Consider the following 20,217-nt stretch of genomic DNA (forward strand, 5'->3'; position numbering starts at 1 on the left):
AATTGTGTTGGCAATTTGATGGGAATTGCATAGAATCTGTAGGTTGCTTTTGGTAAGATGGCCATTTTTACTATGTTAATCCTGCCAAGCCATGAGCATGGGAGATCTTTCCATCTTCTCATATCTTCCTCTAATTCTTTCTTCAGAGACTTGAAATTTTTTTCATACAAGTCTTTGACTTGCTTGGTTAGGGTTAAACCAAGGTACTTTATGTCATTTGTGGCTATTGTGAAGGGTGTTGTTTCTCTTAATTTCTTTCTCAGCCCTTTTGTCTTTTGTATACAGGAGTGCTACTGATTTTTTTGAGTTAATTTTGTATCTGGCCACTTTGCTGAAGGCGTTAATCAGCTGTAGGAGTTCCCTGGTAGAGTTTTTGGGGTCACTCACGTATACTATCATATCATCTGCAAATACTGATAATTTGACTTCTTTCTTTCCAATCTGTATCCCCTTGATCTCCTTCAACTGTCTTATTGCTCTAGCAAGGACTTCCAGCACTATGTTGAAGAGATATGGAGAGAGTGGGCAGCCTTGTCTTGTCCCTGATTTCAGTGGAATTGCTTTAAGTTTCTCTCCGTTCAGTTTGATGTTGGCTATAGGCTTGCTGTATATCGCCTTTACTATGTTTAGATATGTGCCTAGTATCCCTGATCTCTCCAGTACTTTAAACATGAATGGATATTGGATTTTGTCAAATGCTTTTTCAGCACCTAGGGAGATTATCATGTGTTTTTTTTTCTTTCAGTTTGTTAATATGGTGGATCACATTTCCGTATATTGAACCACTGTATATTGATATTGATTTCCGTATATTGAACCACCCCTGCATACCTGGGATGAAGCCTACTTGGTCATAGTGGATAATATCTTTGATGTGTTCTTGTAGTCAGTTTGCAAGTATTTTGTTAAGTATTTTTGCATCAATGTTCATAAGGGAGATTGGCCTGAAATTCTCCTTCTTTGTTGAGTCTTTGTGAGGTTTAGGTACCAAGGTGACTGTGGCTTCATAGAATGAGTTTGGTAATGTTCCTTCTGTTTCTATTTTGTGGAATAGCTTGAAGAGAATTGGAGTTAGCTCTTCTTTGAGGTTTGGTAGAATTCTGCGCTGAAGTCATCTGGGCCTGGGCTTTTTTTGGATGGGAGACTTTTGATGACTGCTTCTATTTCTTTGGGGGATATAGGACTATTTAATTGAGTTACTTGGTCCTGATTCAGCTTTGGTAAGTCAAATCGATCAAGAAAATTGTCCATTTCATTTAGGTTTTCAAATTTTGTGGCATATAGACTTTGAAGTAAGTCCTAATGATTGTTTGGATTTCCTCAGTGTCTGTAGTTATGTCCCCCTTTTCATTTCTGATTTTGTTGATTTGGGTGGTGTCTCTCTGCCTTTTAGTTAGCTTGGCTAAGGGTTTGTCGATCTTGTTGATTTTCTCAAAGAACCAGTTCTTGGTTTCATTGATGCTTTGAATTGTTTTATTTGTTTCTAATTGATTGATTTCAGCCCTGAGTTTGATTATTTCCAGCCGTCTACTCCTTTTTGGTGTGTCTGCTTCTTCTTTTTCTAGGGTTTTTAAGTGGGCCATTAAGTTGCTTGAATGAGCTGTCTCGAATTTCTTCTTGAAGGCACTTAGTGCTATGAACTTTCCTCTTAGCACTGCTTTCATTGTGTCCCACAAGTTTGGGTATGTTGTGTCTTCATTTTCATTGAGTTCTAGGAAGACTTTAATTTCTTTATTTCTTCCCTGACCCAGCTGTCATTTAGTAACAAGTTGTTCAGTTTCCATGTGTGTGTAGGCTTTTTGCTATTTCTGTTGTTGTTGAGGTCCAGCTTTATTCCATGGTGATCAGACAAGGATACAATTCAGTCTTCTTGTATCTGTTGAGGCTTGCTTTGTGACCAACTATATGGTCTATTTTGGAGAAGGTTCCATGAGGTGCTGAGAAGAAGATAAATTCCTTTGTGTTTGGGTGTAAAGTTCTGTAAATGTCTGTGAGGTCCATTTGATTCATGACCTCTGTCAGAGTTATTGTTTCTTTGTTTAATTTCTGTTTTGTTGACCTGTCCTTTGTTGAGAGTGGGGTGTTGAAGTCTCCCACTATTAATGTGTGGGGATCTATATGTGGTTTACACTTTATCAATGTTTCTTTTACAAATGTGGGTGCTCTTGTATTTGGGGCATAGATGTTCAGGATTGTGATGTCTTCCTGGTGGAATTTTCCCTTGATGAGTATGAAGTGTCCTTCCCCATCTGTTTTCATTAATTTTGGTTGAAAGTCTATTTTATCAGCTATTAGAATGGCTACTCCTGCTTGTTTCTTGGGTCCATTTGCTTGGAAAGTCGTCTTCCAAACTTTTACCCTCAGGTAATGTCTATCTTTGTGTCTTAGGTGTGTTTCTTGTATGCAACAGATTGCTGGGTTTTGTTTACGTATCCAATCAGTTAATCTGTGTCTTTTTACTGGAGAGTTGAGTCCATTGATGTTGAGAGAGATTAATGACCAGTGGCTGTTAGATCCTTTGATTTTGATGTTGGCTGTGTTCTTAAGGTTGTGTGCTTGGTTGCTTTTTGTTTTGCTGTAGTAAGGTTAATTATTTCCTGTGTTTTCTTGACAGAAGCTAATTTTCTTGGGTTATATTTTCCCTTCCAGTGTCTTCTGTAATGCTGGATTTGTGTGTAGGTATTGTTGAAATTTCTTTTTGTCATTGAATATCTTGTTTTCTCCGTCTATGAGGACTGAGAGTTTTGCAGGGTATAGTAGCCTGGGTTGACATCTGTGTTCTCTTAGGGTCTGCATGATATCTGTCCAGGCCCTTCTGGCTTTCATAGTCTCTGTTGAAAAGTCAGGTGTGATTCTAATGGGTTTGCCATTATATGTTACTTGGCCTTTTCCCCTTGCAGCTTTTAGTATTTTTTCTTTGTTCTGTATACTTACTGTTTTGATTTTTATGTGGCGGGAGGATTTTCTTTTCTGGTCAAATTTGTTGGGTGTTCTGTAGGCCTCATGTATCCTTATTGGCTTCTCCTTTAACTTGGGGAAATTTTCTTCAATGATTTTGTTGAAAATATTTTCTGGGCCTTGGAGAAGGGAGTCTTCTTTTTCCTCTATACCTATTATTTTTAGGTTTTGTCTTTTCATATTGTCTTGGATTTCTTGGACGGTCTGTGTCAGGAATTTTTTGGATTTAACATTTTCTTGACAGATACATTGATTTCTTCCGTTGTATCTTCTACACCTGAGATTCTTCTTCCATCTCTTGTAGTTTGTTGGTTATGCTTACCTCTGTAGTTCCTGTTTTCTTCCCTAAATTCTTCCTCTCCATTATTTCCTCCATTTGTGTTTTCTTTAATTTTTCCAGTTCTATCTTCAGGTCTTGAGTTGTTTTGTTTACTTCCTTCACCTGTCTGATTATATTTTCCTGTTTTTCTTTTAGTTTCTTAAACTCTGTTTCTTTTATTTCTTTCAGTGATTGAATTATTAGTTCTCTGAAGGCTGCAAACTGTTTGGCTGCATCTTCCTGTATTTCTTCACGGATTGTCATAATCTACTTGTCTTAACTTCCTCCATTTATTTATGGATATCCATGATCTGTTTGTTTTTATCTTCCTCTAATTCTTTACGTATTTTATTTGTTTCCTCTATTATCCTCTTCATCAGCATAGATGTAAGGTCATCTTCTTGATTTTCTATTATGCTGCGTTGTCCAGGGCTGTTCGCCCCTGGATGGCTGGGTTCTGGAGATGCCATATTGCTCTGTCTTTTATTGGTTGAGCTTTTACGCTGACCTCTACCCATTGGGCTGATTTAGGTGTTGGCTGTTAGATTCTGTGTTTCCAGGAGTCCTGAGGTAGGGAGAATCCCCTTGGCCGAAATATGATTTTTCCTGAAGGAGTCCTCCTCTGCTTTTTGGTTATGGTCACTGTATGGCCAGTGTTTCTCAGGAATTGCCACTGCTCACCTCAGGTGTATAGACCTGAGTAGTAGCTGTGTTCTTTGTTAGGCAGGGGGGGCTCTCCTCTTACCCATAGAAGTTCTCAAGACAGCTGCCCTACTGCTGGGTTTTCGTTATAAATTTAGTAAGCTGCTGCTGTTGTTACAGTTTTCCAGGTACAGTCCTCTTGAAGAACCTGCTGATTCCCTAGCTGTGGGGTTTTCTCCCAACAGAGAAATTCAGTCTGTCATCCTGGAGCACACAGTTCTGTCCGGGAAAGTGAGAGGAGCACCCAGCAAGTCTCTGGGCCAGAGGCTGAGTGTTCCTCTCTGGGCCTGGAGAATGTGCACCTAGGTTGAGTTGGCACCTGGAGGCGCTGCTCTGGTCTAGAGGCTGGTAACTGAGGGCTCCACTCTGATCTGAAGGCTGGGTGCCTTACTCTGGACCTGAAGCTTTTTTTCCATCCTGGGATGGCGGCTGCGGGCACTGCTCTGGTCCGGACGCTGTGGTTGCAGCCCTCTTGAAGGACCAGGGATTCCCACAGTTTTGTCAGTCTAGCTAGCAATAACTGGTTGATCCTTGGCACAGTATCTGAGGGCTGCTGTAATGGCTCTCTGGCTTTTGTAGGTCTGAGGATGCAGCTGTGTGCCCCAGTGCCCTAGGGGTACTCATTAATGGCGGCTGAGCACAGCGCTGCTGCCTGCATTAGAAAGCTAGAGCCTAGAGTCTGCGTGAATCCAGAAAGTCTTTTGGTGCTGGGTGTCCTGAGTGTTAGACCTGATGACCCCCCCCCCACGCTGTGTGGTTTCCTCCTGACAGGGACACCCAGTCTTTGCTTTGGGGACCGCTGTTCTGTCTGGGGTGGTGAGTAGAACCCACAGGCACAGATGCCCGCCCATGGCTCCGCCTTTCTGGCCTTTGGGAACCTTTGTGGCTGCCTAAACTGTGTTATTTTCCCGAGACCTTTTCGGGGTGGGGGTGTTGGCTGAGTGCTCTGAGATAAGACCAGCCGATTCCTTCCCTGTGGGTTTGCACCCGACAGTGAAACTCAGTCTCTGGTGCCCTGGGGCCCACAGTTTTATCTGAGTCAGCGAATCAGGCGCGCAGGCAAGGCTCTGTTCCAGAGCTTGGGTCCCTGGCACTGGCTCCAGGCTTGCTCCTGGGGTGCCCGTGGAACCCGAGTCTTTTCCAGAGGATGTCTGGATGACCTAAGGTTAGTCCCAATCATTTCCTGCTCCGTGGGGTTATCTCTTGACTGGAAAATCCAGTCTGTGATGTTGTGGGCCCACAGTTCAGTCTGGGACAGTGACCAGATCACGTTGGTGTGTGGCTCTGGGCTGGCGACCAAGTACCTGGCGGAACCGGGATCTCTTCCATGGTTTAGTCAGGTGAGTTAAAGCTGATTGAATCCCCCATGGTGGGGTATCCTCTCACCTGGGAAACACAATCACTTGTGTTTTATGGCCGCGAGTTCTGATTACTGGTCACTGTGCCGATCCCGCTGTGCTGCTGGTCAGAATGAGAGTTGTCCCTGTGCCGCCATCTTGCCCCCAGAATCTCACTGATGAATTACTTCTCTTTTTTTTCCTCCCCCCCGCCCCCGCCCAAGACAGAGTTTCTCTGCGCAATGACCAGGCTGTCCTGGACTCATTTTGTAAACCAGGCTGGCCTCAAACCCACAGAGCTCCACCTGCTTCTGCCTCCCAAGTACTGGGATTAAAGGTGCACAACACTATGTCCAGCCCAACGTCTCTTTTTTAAAGATCCATTTATTTTTATGTGTATGGTGTGTGTGCCTGTGTGCATCTACATGCACCATGTAGGTGCCCACAAAGGCCAGATGAGGGCATCAGATCTCCTAGGGCTGGAATTACAGGCAGCTGTGAGCCACCCAATGTGGAAGCTCAAAAACAAATTCTGGTTCCCTACAAACTCTGGTGCTCTTAACTGCAGAGACACTTCTGGAGCACCTGATTATAACTTATTAAAAATTTTTTAAAATGCTTTATTCATTCGTGGTGTGTGTGTGCACACTTAAGTTGTGTACATGCCATGGCATGTGGTAAGGGTTAGAGGACAATTTGAAAGAGTCAATTTTCTCCTTCTACCATTGAGTCTCAGGGATCAAACAGGTTGACAGGTTTGACTGGACGTGCCTTTATCCTCTGAGCTAGCTAGCTCACCAGCACAAAATACTGTAACTTTTTCTTGTATAAAAAATATGTAAGTAATCGAAAATCTTGCTTGTATAGTTAATAATATGTATAGTAAAATAATAAAAGACCTGTCTACTCATATAGATATTAATTGTAAATAAGGTTCTAAATAGTTATACCAATACACATATACACAAAACATATAATAAAAGAGTACATCCCAGGTAATCAATTAATAATGGTAAAAGGACAAAAGTAAAGCTTAAAGCTTACCACTTCTTCATCTGAAAGTTCACGGCCTTGGATACTGCTATTCTCTCTCACAGCTTGCTGATGTTTTTTCCCTTTAATGTGGCTAAAGAGATACACTTCGGAAGCAATCTAAAAGCACAAAATCAAAGAAGCTGTATCAACCAACATACCATTTTATCCAATAGTCAAAATAAAACATTCAAGCCAGTACATTATATAAAGTTCAGATCACTTTAGGATATATGTATTAAGCTCAAAATACTTTCCTTGGAATGCAGTTCTGAGACTAAGTTTAAAGATTCAAGTCTCAGCATTGAAAAACTGCGTTTGGCTTTTGGTCGTACCAATACATTAAAATATTGACTTGGTCTACCATGAAGCAGGTAAACAAACACTTTAGCACTACGTGGAAGCAATAGCACATTGCACTGGCATTCCTAAAGGCTATTATTTTAATACTTACTTTTCATTTAGGATCCTCAAAGTCAAGAGCAAGCACTTAGTAGATGCCTTAGCATAAGATTTTAAAGGCTTAGAGCCTCTAAATAAATTTTAGCAATAAATTATATCACCAGACTATTAATAATGACAACCACCTACCAGGACATTGCAGAGAGAACACTGCTTCTTTCTTTCATAAGGGGTCAGTTTAGGGGCATAATCAGTATTTGCATGCCGCCCACTGCTTAACTCAGCAGCTTTTTCTTTCCTTTGCTCAATCTGTTCCATGTGCCTTCGAATGCTTTCATCATGCTGTAGTCAGGATCAAAATGTGAGAAATTTTAAAAGTATTTAGATTATAACAAGAACTTGGAAATTTGGGGGAGTTAATACGACCTGGAGAGGACAGGAGTTCCACAAGGACCAAATATATCTGGGCACAGGGGTCTTTTATGAGACTGTTTGTCCAAACAAGAACCATGTATGGATGCAACCTAGAGCCCCTGCTCAGATGTAGCCTTTGGTAGCTCAGTATCCAAGTGGGTACCCTAATAAGGGGAACAGGGACTGTTTCTGATATGAACTCGATGGTGGGCTCTTTGACCCCCCCTCCACCCCCGGGAGGAGCAGCCTTGCTGGGCCATAGAAGAGGACTTTGTAGCCAGTCCTGAAGATACCTGATAAACCAGTATCAGACGTAAGGGGAGGAGGTTCTCCTTTATCAGTGGACTTTGAAAGGGGCAGGGAGGAGATGAAAGTGGGAGGGTGGGATTGGTAGGGAAAGAAGGAGTGGGATAGGATACAGCAGGGATACAAAGTTAACAAACTGTAACTAATATTAAAAAAATAAAAATAAATAAAAAAGAAAAGAAAACCTAAAATAATCCAAAAGTACCTTGTTTCGATATTAGCTTTCACATTAAATAACAAAGCTCGGAGTTTTAACATATCACACACGCACAATACTGCTTCCTAAGGTGTGCCCTAGAGCATGTTAGTACATGATTTGTGGGAATAGTTTCATAGACAAGTTTGAAAAACATAAGTTAAAGATGAACAGATTTTTAACTTCATACATGTTCTAGTGTGCCACTATGTTCAGACTCAACACTACTGGTTACTGGGAGGTAGAATTTGATAAACTTTTACCCACCACTTATTTGGTTACCTATCAAACACTGTGAGAAGTGCTAACCCACAGAAACACTCAGGCTGAGTCACATAGCAGAAAAGTGACAAAGGCCTAAACCTACTCCAACTCTATTACTTCTTTTTCACCTCAAACCACTACCCTAGGAAAATATTTTTTGTGTTTTCACTATACAAAATAGCCAGAACATATCTTACTCACTGTATTTTCTACATTCAACTCTTCTTTTCAAGATTAAACTGAGTAACTATTCTTCCTGATCTTTCATATGCATATGAAACCAAAGAGCCCTCCTCCATCCTCCATTCTATATAACCTTACCTCTATTTTGCATAAGTTATCCACTTAATCTCTGAATGTCAACTAGATTAGACACTTCCTGAAAATGGGAATCCTATCTTGTCTGTAAATATTTACTGCACTAACTTTAAATGAATGAGAAGTTCCTCTGACTCTACAAATAGAAAACTATAGTCTTTCACATTAAAAAGTTCTATCTCTACAAGGAGCCAACATGTAAATCATTGTGATACGGTATAAAGCACTCAGATAGCAGAGACCACCTACATGTTCTAACATTGGAATTTTTTCTAGAAAGTAACAGTTTTTCATAGTCTTCCAAGTTAGAACTATGCAATTCAAAAGCATTGAAGTCAAATAATTAGATAATAAACTACATAAATAACAAAATACTACTAGTAATGCCTTCGAGTTATTTATTAAAAAGAGCATATATTTAATTTCTTATTGTTGTTCTACAATGATCCTATGATATCAAAATAAATTTGAAGAAAATAAATTTAGTTTTTAACAACCAATTTTAAGTCAGTTTAACTCAATCATAAAAGATGATAAATACAAATTAATTCAATCCTTATCCTACAGAATTTTATAATGTGCTCCAAATTATGAGCTCTAAATTTTCAAATTAAAATAACATGCTATCCCAACCTTGAGTTGAATCTTTTTCTGCAGCTCTTCCATAGCTTCCTGCTGTGCCGCTGTGAGTGCCGCCAATCGCTCTTCCCTGTCTCTGTAAGAACACAGTCAGATCTGTATGTTCAGCTGCTTGGAGTACATGCCTCAACCTCATGAAACCAAAAAATAGACAGTTTGGATGCAAGGCTTATATATTCTGATAGGCCATTATTTTTAAAATATTCTGAATGTGTATTATGTTAGGCATATTGTCTCATAAATGTGAGACGCAACAAATGCTTGTTTCACCTCGTTTGCTTTTGGTGGTAAAGCAACATAGAAGATGAGCTATGAAAATAAGTTTTTTGAACCAAAAAAGGTCCAGAACTATCATTAAATACAAAATGTTGAAAACATATTTTATATTTATCCTCTCGTAAAATCTTACTAACATCAAAAGAAGACAGAAAGAAAGGTGTACACTGACAAGCAAAGAGACTAGGAGAGAAAACCATGCTGCACAACGAGCATCAGTATTTCATACTGAAAAGCGAAACAGAGAATACCGGCATCTAAACTATCAGGGAGAAATTAGCATGGAAGGCATTCTGATCAGAAGAATTTCATAAAAGCTCAAAAAATGTTAAAAAAAAAAAATCAGGCCATAAGTCTAAAAAAATAAAAGCTGTTAAGTCTGTTAAAATTAGAATGAAAATTCACAAAAGCTAAAAACAAAGTGAAAGGATAAGAAAATGAGGAGAATGAACTCAAGATAGCCAACAACTCTGTTGTTGTGTTGTGTGCTACATGCCTATGGAGGTCAGAGGTCAAAGGCAGGTGTCTTTCCCTATTGTTCTCCAACTTAGAAATAAGTTGTAAAGATTCTCAGGGGAAGGGAAGCAGATAGGCTACCTGCAGACTTTCACCTATTCCTTTTCCCTCCAAATCCAACTGTAGCCAACTACCAACTACAGCCTCCCCCTCTGCTTTGCCCCCATCTGCAGTGGATCAAGCAGATATTTTCCTCTAGCCTTCCTACCCAGGCATCCTGTTATTCTAGCCCTCAACTCCAGTAAGCTCTCTCAGGAACTTGCCAACCAAGCCTGACAGAAAAGCAAATTACCCAGTGGTTCTCAACCTTTGGGCTGTGACCCCCTGGGGGAAGGGAGGGTCAAACAACCAGTTTATAGGGGCCACATATCAAATATCCTGCATACCAGATATTTACATTACAATTCATAACAGTAGCAAAATTACAGTTCTGACATAGCAACAAAATAATTTTATGGTTAGGGGTCATCACAACATAAGAAACTGTATTAAAGGTTCACAACATTAGGAAGGTTGAGAATCACTGTAAGCCATTAAAGCAATTAGATAAGCTTCAGATTTTCACTCTCCTCTCTCCTCCACAGCCAATCCCCATTCTCACTCCTAGTTGTGACCACTTCTCACCCTGTGCCCCCATTTCTAGGGGACTAAGAAGATCTTAGTGGACATCCTGCTTCCTCCCTCCTGTGGACTCTCTCACAACCTTGCTCCTAGCCCACCCCCATTCCTAGGTTTCAGCTCCCAAAACCTGAAAAAACATTTTACCTGGAATCCCCAGTGGCCACATAAATCAGGATCCCAGAAGAATCTCACACAGGCACTAGACTCTCCTAAGAACCAGAGAGGGCAACCAAAACCAAGGAACAAAACACTCACCTAACAACAACAGACATTAGCACCTAGAATTACAAATCTTAACAAACTAAAATGCCTAGATGCCAGCTTTAAAACACAATCAATAGCAACCGGGACAAAATGTCTCCACTACAGCCCAGCAGCCCTACAATAGTAGGCCTAGGCCCTGTGTACTGCAACAAAGCTGAAGCACAAGACAAAAAATTTAAAGTAGCCTTTATGAATGATAGAGGTCCTTAAAGAGACATAAACAAATGCCTTAAGGACATGTATGAAAACAAAAACAAATAGTACAAAAAAATTAATAAAACAGTTCAAGATCTGAAAGTAGAAAAAGAATCAATAAAGATAAATTCAAACTGAGGGAAATCTAGAAAAGAAAAATTTAGAAACTTGAACAAGAACCTCAGAGACAAGCCTTTCCAACAAAATTCAAGACAAAGAAAGAGAATCTTAGGCATTGAAAAGATGACAGAAGAAATGGATACCTCAAAAAAAAAAACAAAAACAAAAACAAAAAAACAAAACAACTAAATCTAAGGGGAAAAAAATCCCAAGAAATGTACAACACTGTGAAAAGACCAAATCTCAAATATTGGACTGCAATGATGTATAGGCAGTTAAGAGCACTGGGCATTCTTCCAGAGGACCAAGGTTCAATTCGCAGTACACACATGGCTCCTCATAACCGGTTTTAACTCCAATTGCATGATATCCAAGGCCATGTCCTGGCCTCTGTGGACACTGGGATCACACAGACACACATGTATGCAAAAGATCCACACACATAAGTAATTTAAAAATTCTGAATATTACTCCCTAAAATGTTGAAATCACAACCCCTAGAAAGCCTATGAAACCACCATAATTGGGATCATTTCCTAATTTTAACTTTAAAAACACATTAATATACAGAACAAGAGAAATAAGAGGATCACTAGAAAAATCATTCTCAAACTAGTAAAAGACAGAATGATTATTTTGTGATGATGAAGAAAGGAAACAATTTACCATATTAGGGAAAAACAGCAGGGGTAAAGGCAGAATTCTCATTGGAAACAAAAAGAAACACAAGTCAAAATTTTTAAAGAAACATTTAACATGAAGGAAATTTTTGGGGTCACTTATGTATACTATTATATGATCTGGGAACAGTGATCCTTTGACTTCCTTCTTTCCAACTTTCATCCCCTTGACCTCCTTTCATTCTCGTATTGCTCTAGCTAGGGCTTCAAATACTATAGTGAAGCTACATGGAGAGGGTGGGCAGCCTCATCCGGTCTCTGAATTTAGTGGAACTGCTCTGAGTTTCTCTCCATTTAATTTGAAGTTGGCTATTGACTTGATATACATTGCTTTTATTATGTTTAGGTATGGATCTTGTATCCCCAATCTCCCCAAGACTTTTATCATTAAAGGGTATTAGATTTTGTCAAAGGCTTTTTCAGCATGTAATAAGATAATCATGTGATTTTTTTTTCTTTCAGTTTGTTTATATGGTGGATTACATTGATGGATTTTCGTAAGATGAACCATACCCACAGTTGAGTAGTGGTGGCACATGCCTTCATTCCCAGCACTCGGGAGACAGAGGCAGGCCAATCACTGAGTTTAAGGCTAGCCTGGTCTACAGAGAGAGCATCAGGACAACCAAAGTTCCACAGAGAAACCCTGTCTTGAAAAAACAAAAACAAAAAACCCAGAACCATCCCTGCATCCCTGGGATGAAGCCTACTTGATCATAGTAAACTATGTATTTGATGTGTTCTTGGATTCAGTTTGCAAGTATTTTATTGAGAATGTTTGCATCAATGCTCATGAGGAAAACTGGTCTAAAATTTTCCTTTGTGCAGTTCTTGTATCTTTGAGTCTTTGTGTGGTTTAAGTACCAGGGTGACTGTGGCTTCACAAAATGAGTTTGGCAATGTTCCTTCAGTTTCTATTTTTGTGGAATAGTTTGAGGAGTATTGGTATTAGCCCTTTCCTTACTAGAGAACTACAGCTGATAAACACGTTCAGCAAGTGGCTGGATAAAAAATTAACTAAAAAAAAATCAGTAGTCCTCCTATATACAAATGACAAATTAGCTGAGAAAGAAATTAGAGAGGCAACAGCATTCACAATAGCCACAAATTGATATAATTCTAACCAAGGAAGTCAAAGACCTGTATACAAGAACTTCAAGTCTCTGAAAAAATAAATTTAAGAAGCTATCAGATGGAAAGATCTCCCATGGTCATGGACCTGTAGGATTAACAAACAGAAAATGGCCATCTTACCAAAAGCACTCTACAGATTCAATGTAATTTTATCAAATTACCAACACAATTCTCTACAGACATTGAAAGAACAATTCTCAACTTCATATGGAAAAACAAAAGCCCAGAATAGCTAAAACAATCCTATACAATAAAAGAAATTCTGGAGGTATCTCCATCCCTGACTTCAAGCTGTACTATAGAGCAACAGGAATAAGAACTGCATGATGTTGGCATAGAAAGAGACTGGTGGATCAATGGAATGAAAATATCGAGTATATACAAAGAACTAAAGAAGCTGAAAAGCAGCAAACCAAGTAATCCAATTAAAAAATGGGGAACAGAGCTAAACAGAGAATTCTCGACAGAGGAATATCGAATGGCAGAGAAACACTTAAAGAAATGCTCATCCTCATTAGCCATCAGGGAAATGCAAATCAAAACGACCCTGAGATATCACCTTATACCCATCAGAATGGCCAAAATGAAAAACTCAAGGGACAACACATGCTGGAGAGGTTGTGGAGAAAGGGGAACCCTCCTCCACTGCTGGTGGGAATGTAAACTGGTTCAACCACTCTGGAAATCTATCTGGCACTTTCTAAGACAATTAGGAATAGTGCTTCCTCAAGACCCAGCTATACCACTGCTAGGTATATACCCAAAGTTTGCTCAAGTACACAAAAGAGATATTTGCTCAACCATGTTTATAGCAGCTTTATTTGTAATAGCCAGAACCTGGAAACAACCCAGATGTCCATCAACGGAGGAATGGGTACAGAAATTGTGGTATTTTTACACAATGGAATACTACTCAGCAATCAAAAAGGAGGAAATCATGAAATTTGCAGGCAAATGGTGGGACCTAGAAAAGATCATCCTGAGTGAAATATCCCAGAAGGAGAAAGACAAACACGGTATATACTCACTTATATAGACCTATAAGATATGATAAACATAATGAAATCTATATACCTAAAAAAGATAATCAAGAGAGCGGACATGGGGTAAGATTATCAATCCTCGTTTTGAAAGACAGATGGGATGCACATTAAACATTGACAGGAGTCTACTGAGCGCATTTGAAAAACTCTAACTAGCAGTGTTTTCAAAGCAAAGACTCATGACCAAACCTTTGGCAGAGTACAGGGAATCATAAGAAAGAAGGGGAGTTAGTCTGATGAGGAAAGGATAGGAGCTCCACAAGGACCAAACATATCTGGGCACAGGGTCTTTTCTGAGACTGACATGCAACCAAGGACCATGTATGAATGTAACCTAGATCCTCTGCTCAGATGTAGCCTGTGGTAGCTCAGTAACCAATTGGTTTCCCATAGTGAGGGGAACAAGGACTATTTCTAACAGGAACTCAATGACTGGCTGGCTCTTTGGCCTCCCCACCCCTCAAGGGAGGAGCAGTCCTGTTAGGCCACAGAGGAGAGCTTTGCAGCCAGTCCTGAAGATACCTGATAAAACAGGATCGGATGAATGGGGAGGAGGTCCCCACTATCAGTGGACTTGGCAAGGGGCACGGTGGAGATGAGGGAGGGAGGGAGGGACTGGGAGGGAATGAGGGATCGGGACACGGCTGGGATACAGAGTTAATAAAATGTAACTGATAAGAAAAAAATAAAATTAAAAAAAAAAAAAAGAAATTCTGGAGGTATCTCCATCCCTGACTTCAAGCTGTACTATAGAGCAACAGGAATAAGAACTGCATGATGTTGGCATAGAAAGAGACTGGTGTATCAATGGAATGAAAATGAACACACAGACATAAATCTGTACACCTACGAACACTTGATTTTTGACAAAACTATACAATGGAAAAAAGAAAGCACCTTCAACAAATGGTGCAGGTCTAACTGGATGTCTATATGTAGAAAAATGCAAATAGATCCATACTTGTCACCCTGCACAAAACTCAAGTCCAAGTAAATCAAAGACCTCAACATAAAACTAGAAACACTAAATCTATTAGTAGAGAAAGTGGGGAAGAGCCTTGAACTCATTGGCACAAGAGACAACTTCCTGAACAGAACACCAGCAGCTCAAGCTCTAAGATCAACAATTAATAATTGGGACCTCATGAAACTTAAAAGCTTCTGTAAAGCAAAGGACACTATCAACAGAATGAAATGGCAGCCCACAGATTAGAAAAAGATCTTCACCAACCTTACATCTATCTGACAAAGGGCTAATATCCAAAATATATAAAGAACTCAAGAATTTAAACACTAACAAACAACCCAATTAAAAAATGAGGCACAGAGCTAAACAGAGAATTCTCAACAGAAGAATCTCAAATGGCCAAGAAGCACAAACAGGGTCAGATGAAAGGGGAGGAGGTCCTCCCCTATCAGGGGACTTGGAAAGGGGCAGGGAGGAGACCAGGGAGGGAGTGTGGGGTTGGGGAGGGAATGAGGGAGCGGGATACAGCTGGGACACAGAGTTAACAAAATGTAACTAAAAAGAAAAATAAAATAAAATAAAAAAAAAAGAAAAAAAAAAAAAGAAATGCTCAATGTCATTAGTCATAAGAGAAACGCAAATCAAAATGACTCTCAGATTCCACCTTGCAACCATCAGAATGACTAAGATCAAAAACTCAAGTAACACCACATGGTGGCAAAGATGTGGAGAAAGGGGAACTGTTCTTCATTGCTGGTGGGAATGCAAATTTTTACAAACACTTTGGAAATCAAACTGACACTTTCTCAGAAAATTGAGAATAGCCCTAACTCAAGACCCAGCTTTACCACTCCTAGGCATATACCTCCGAGATGCTCCATCATTCAACAAGGACATTTGCTCACCTATGTTCACAGCAGCTTTATTTGTAATAGCCAGAAACTGGAAATAACCCAGATGTCCCTCAACTGAAGAATGAATAAAGAAACTGTGGTACATTTACACAATTGGAATACTACTCAGCTATTAAAAAAAAAGGAAATCATGAAATCTGCAGGCTAAAAGACAGAACTAGAAAAGATCACCCTGAGTGAGATAACCCAGACCCAGGAAGACACACACAGTATGCACTCACTTATGAGCAGATATTAGCCATATAGTACTGGATAACCATATCACAACTCACAGACCCAAAGAAGATAAGTAACAAGGAGGGTTCAAGGGAGGATGCTCAAAACTCACTCAGAAGGGGAAATAGAATAGACAGTGGAAGTAGTTGAAGAGAGGGAACAGGCTAGGAGAGGGAACACTGAGGGGAATGAGGGTAGGAATCAGATGTAGGGCAGGGGCAGGAGGACAGAGAGCTTGCAGAGAGCAGAAACCATGAGTTTGGGCATGTCTTAGACAAGCTAGAGGTCTGCAACAGGGTGGGTTCCTGGGAGGATATGGGGGTGACTCTAGCTGAGACCCCTGGTGGCAGGGGTCATGGAGACTGGAAAGGCCACCCTCTAACAAAACAGGATTCTGAGTGGAGGGAGGGGAACACAAACACCTACAAAAACTTCCACCTAGAATTTGTCCTGCCTACAAGATGTGCAGGGATGAAAAGCAGAGATGGAGACACTGTGCAACCAATGCCTGGCCCAACCTGAGACCCACTCCATGAGAGAGAGCCAACCCCCTGACACTATTGAGAGCACTCTACTGTGTTTGCAGAGCAGAGCCTAGCATGGTTGTTCTCTGAGAGGCTCCACCCAGAAAGGGATTGAAACAGAAACAACTGAAACTCACAGCCAAATATTGGGCGGAGCATAGGGAGCCTTATAGAAGAGTAGGGGAAAGGATAGAACGACCTACAGGGGACAGGAGTTCCATAAGACCAACAGTCCCAACTAACCTGGGCTCAGAGGGACTTGTGGAGACTGAAGCACCCACTAAGGACAATGCATGGACAAGACCTAGGCCCTCTATACATATATATCCAATGGGCAGTTTAGCCTCCATATGGGTCCCCCAGAAAGGAAATGGGGAGCTGTCTCCATGGTCTCTGTTGCATACTTTTCGATCACTTCCCCCTGATGGGCTGCCTTGCCCATCAGGAGGAAGTATACAGTCCTGATGAGATTGGATGGGCTGGGAAGCAAGTTGTGGGTGATTCCCCTTTTTGAGGGACAGGGGAGGGAAATAGGGGGTAAAGGAGGGATGGAGGGGAGAGACCAGGAAGAGAGGAGGGAGGAAGCTATCACTGAGATGTAAACTAGATAGATAGATAGATAGATAGATAGATAGATAGATAGACAGAGATAGATTTAAAAAAATAAAATGAAAGAAATTAGAATAGTCCCAGATGAATGAGTATCCATGAACATTAAATCATTTGCAAGAAATTCTACAGTCCCATCAACTAAAAACAAAAAAAGACCTGAATAAAAAGAAATGGTGCATATCAGAAATGATTAATAAATGCATAAAAAACACAAAGGAAAGCAAAAATGCTTTCTGGTTTCATTTTATAGTTTCTTTTAAATATATAGAACAGCATAAAAATAATTGCAACACACATTATTCTGTTTGTCACATACAGAGATGCAAAATTGTGACAATAAGGACATGAAAGAAAAAAAAAGTTGCTGCATTTACTATAAATAATTTAGCCAAAAATTGAAGTATATATTAAATCAAAATGAATTCTATAATCCAGACAGCAACTAGTAAGAAAATAATTAAAGTAATGTACCTTTAAGACACAATAAAGAGCTGTGATGGAGGAGCTGCCTCTATCAGATAGGGCTACAATCACTTCTGAATGGCATTGTCTTGACTGCTGATTAGGACGAAAAGGGCCATCCCACCATGGGCCATGTCAACCCTAGGCAGGTGGGCCTGAGCTCTCTAAGGAAGGTGGCTGAATGTAAGCTGGGAAGCAAGCTAGCGAGCAGCATTCCCCACAGATGCTGCTTCAGTTCTTGCCTTGGTTTCCACTGGCGATGGATTATACCTGCACGCCAAATAAAGCCTTCCTTCCCCAGGTTGCTGCTTTTCACTGTTTTATCACAGTAACAGAAAGCAAACTGGAAAATGGTTACAAATTACCCCAAAACTTTAGTTTAACAAAGAGCAAAGCAGTAAATAGTGACACAGGGATGACAAGTGACACTTGGTAGACACAGGAATGCCAGATCTGAAACTGGCAAAATAAATAAATAAATAAATAAATAAATAAATAAATAACCCAACAATATTAAAAATGACATCAAGTGAAGTAGAATAAACATATGAATCAGAAGGCAGAAATAAATAAGCAGATTTCAGAAAAGGAAAGTGCATATTTAAGAAACAAAATCACAACAGGATAAAAGTAAAAGGACAGAAGACAAACTAAATAAATAGTAACTATGGTTATATTATAACAAAAAAATGACTTTCATACTAGAAATATTTTTAGAGCCAAAGAGAAGCATTTCACAATGAAGAATCAGTATCTCAGTAAGATACAGACAAAACAATGTACGCACTTGAAGAATCAAGACACATGAAGTTGCCAATTAGCTACTATACTTAGAGCCCAGGCAGACTGAACAGAAAGCCAGCAGACACAGAAGTAGAGGGCTCTGCACAGGTGTACTCAGTTGGCAAGCAGAGGATATCCTAACCAATTATCTCCAAAGGCACAGAGAACGGTATGCAGTACAGTCCATATCTGAGGCTATAAACATGGTCTCCACAAATATAAAAGCACCAAAAATATGCAGAGTATATTCCTCAAATGACAAAACTTCATTAGAAGCCAGTGATAGAAAGTAATGTGATATTCAAAGCTAAATACATACTCCTAAATAACTACAAGTCAAAAGGATCTAGATATCGTAGGAATCAGAAGAAAAATCTTCAATTTATCACCCTTTGTTATGCAAATATCTTGAAAGACAATTCCTTTTCACTGAAGCTAACTGGAGTCAAATATATATTTGTGTATATATATATATTTTTTTTTTCAGACAAAAAGAGGCTTCAAATAACTTTCTCAGCCAACACAAAGTTTCAAAAGTTTTCCACCTTGAATGTAATGTCAAATATCCCAGAAATTTGGCACATTTATAAACTTGTATTTCTAAAATATATGTGAGACATCAGTGGTGTTAAGATCTGATATAAGTATTTGCTCAGTGGCAAACTGTTCATCAAGACCAAAACCAAGATAGGAAATTATACCTCGCTCTTTCCCGGGCTGCATCTTCACGGGCTTTCTCCTTCTCTTGCCTCTGTTGCTCAATTCGGGCTTCTTGCTCTTTTCTTTTCATCAACAATTCCTCCACACGGGCCTGCCGTTCTGCCTCTAAGGCTCTCTTGCGTTCCTGATGTTAAAAAGCTCAAAGTGATCAGAATTATGTGTGCAATTAAAATGATCCAAGGTGATATAACTTTGACACAAAAAGCAATGACGTGGTTTTCACATGTCATTTACCAGTGTCACACAAAATTATAATAACATGATTTTGTTAGGATTTTGGAACCAAACTTGCTTCTGAATTGCCTAGTAACCTATGTCATCATGTGTCACCCGCCAGGTGGCCACACCTGGAAGGTGTGGTTACCTTGCCCCTTAAAGGGACCAACTGGCCATGTGGTCCCTCTCTTGGTCCTTTCTCTCTTGGTCTCTCTTGCTCCTGGCCCCTTGTCTTGGCCTCTCTTGGTCCTCTCTCCTTTCTCTGTTCCGTCGCCTCTCTCTCTTTCCCCCATCATATCCTGCTCTCCCTTATCTCTCTTTCTTCATCTGCACCTAATAAACCACGTCCATAGAAAGTCTGTTGTAATCATCATGATTTAATTCATCCCCTTACAGATCTTGTATGTATTAAATCCTAAGAAACACAGACATATACATGCACTCTTGTATGCATACCTCATGACACAAAAAACAAGTTTAATCAATGCTGACGATTCATGACTCATAAAAACATGTCAACTATATTTCTACAAACTAATAAGGAATAATTTGAAAATATAGTTAGGTGAAAATTCCATTTAAAATAGTGTGATGGTTAATCTTGGCTGTCAGTTTGACTACACCTGAAATTAACTAAGAGCCGACCAAGCAACTAGCACATTTAGGAGTGATTTTTCTTGGTTGAATCGAGGTAGAAAAACCTACCCTAAATCCGGGCCACAACCTCTGGTGTCAGCCTACATAAAAGCACATGGAAGAACAAAGCGTTTGCTTTTCACCTGGTTGTCCTCACTCTCATTGGGAAGTTCATCATCCATGCTGATGCTAGAACCTATTTCCTCAGGATTCCAACATGGACTGAAAACCGACAGCTCTCCAGGACCGCCCTAGACTCAAGCAACAGATTGGGACTGCTAAGACGGTCAGTCTCCTGGACTGAACAACTATCAGATACTTGGCTTTTCTGTCAGGACACAGCCACTGTTGCACTATCTAGAACAGGTCTGTAAGCCACTCTGCCACACACACACACACACACACACACACACACACACACACACACACAC

At 40.1% G+C, this 20,217-nt stretch overlaps 1 protein-coding gene across 2 annotated transcripts in view; it reads right to left on the reverse strand.

Moving 5' to 3' along the window:
* Scaper (S-phase cyclin A associated protein in the ER) overlaps positions 1 to 20,217 on the reverse strand; it is a 351,295-nt gene that overhangs the window by 226,778 nt on the left and 104,300 nt on the right. For both annotated transcript variants that reach the window (XM_055621927.1, XM_055621926.1), the window contains 4 exons: positions 18,916 to 19,058; positions 8,882 to 8,963; positions 6,940 to 7,092; positions 6,361 to 6,468 (listed from right to left, as the gene is read on the reverse strand). In XM_055621927.1, coding sequence (XP_055477902.1) covers positions 6,361 to 6,468; positions 6,940 to 7,092; positions 8,882 to 8,963; positions 18,916 to 19,058 — 486 coding nt within the window. The remainder of the gene's footprint in view (positions 1 to 6,360; positions 6,469 to 6,939; positions 7,093 to 8,881; positions 8,964 to 18,915; positions 19,059 to 20,217) is intronic.

Source organism: Psammomys obesus, unplaced genomic scaffold (assembly GCF_907164565.1).
Source record: "Psammomys obesus unplaced genomic scaffold, mPsaObe1.curated_primary_1811, whole genome shotgun sequence".
Lineage (NCBI taxonomy): Eukaryota > Metazoa > Chordata > Mammalia > Rodentia > Muridae > Psammomys > Psammomys obesus.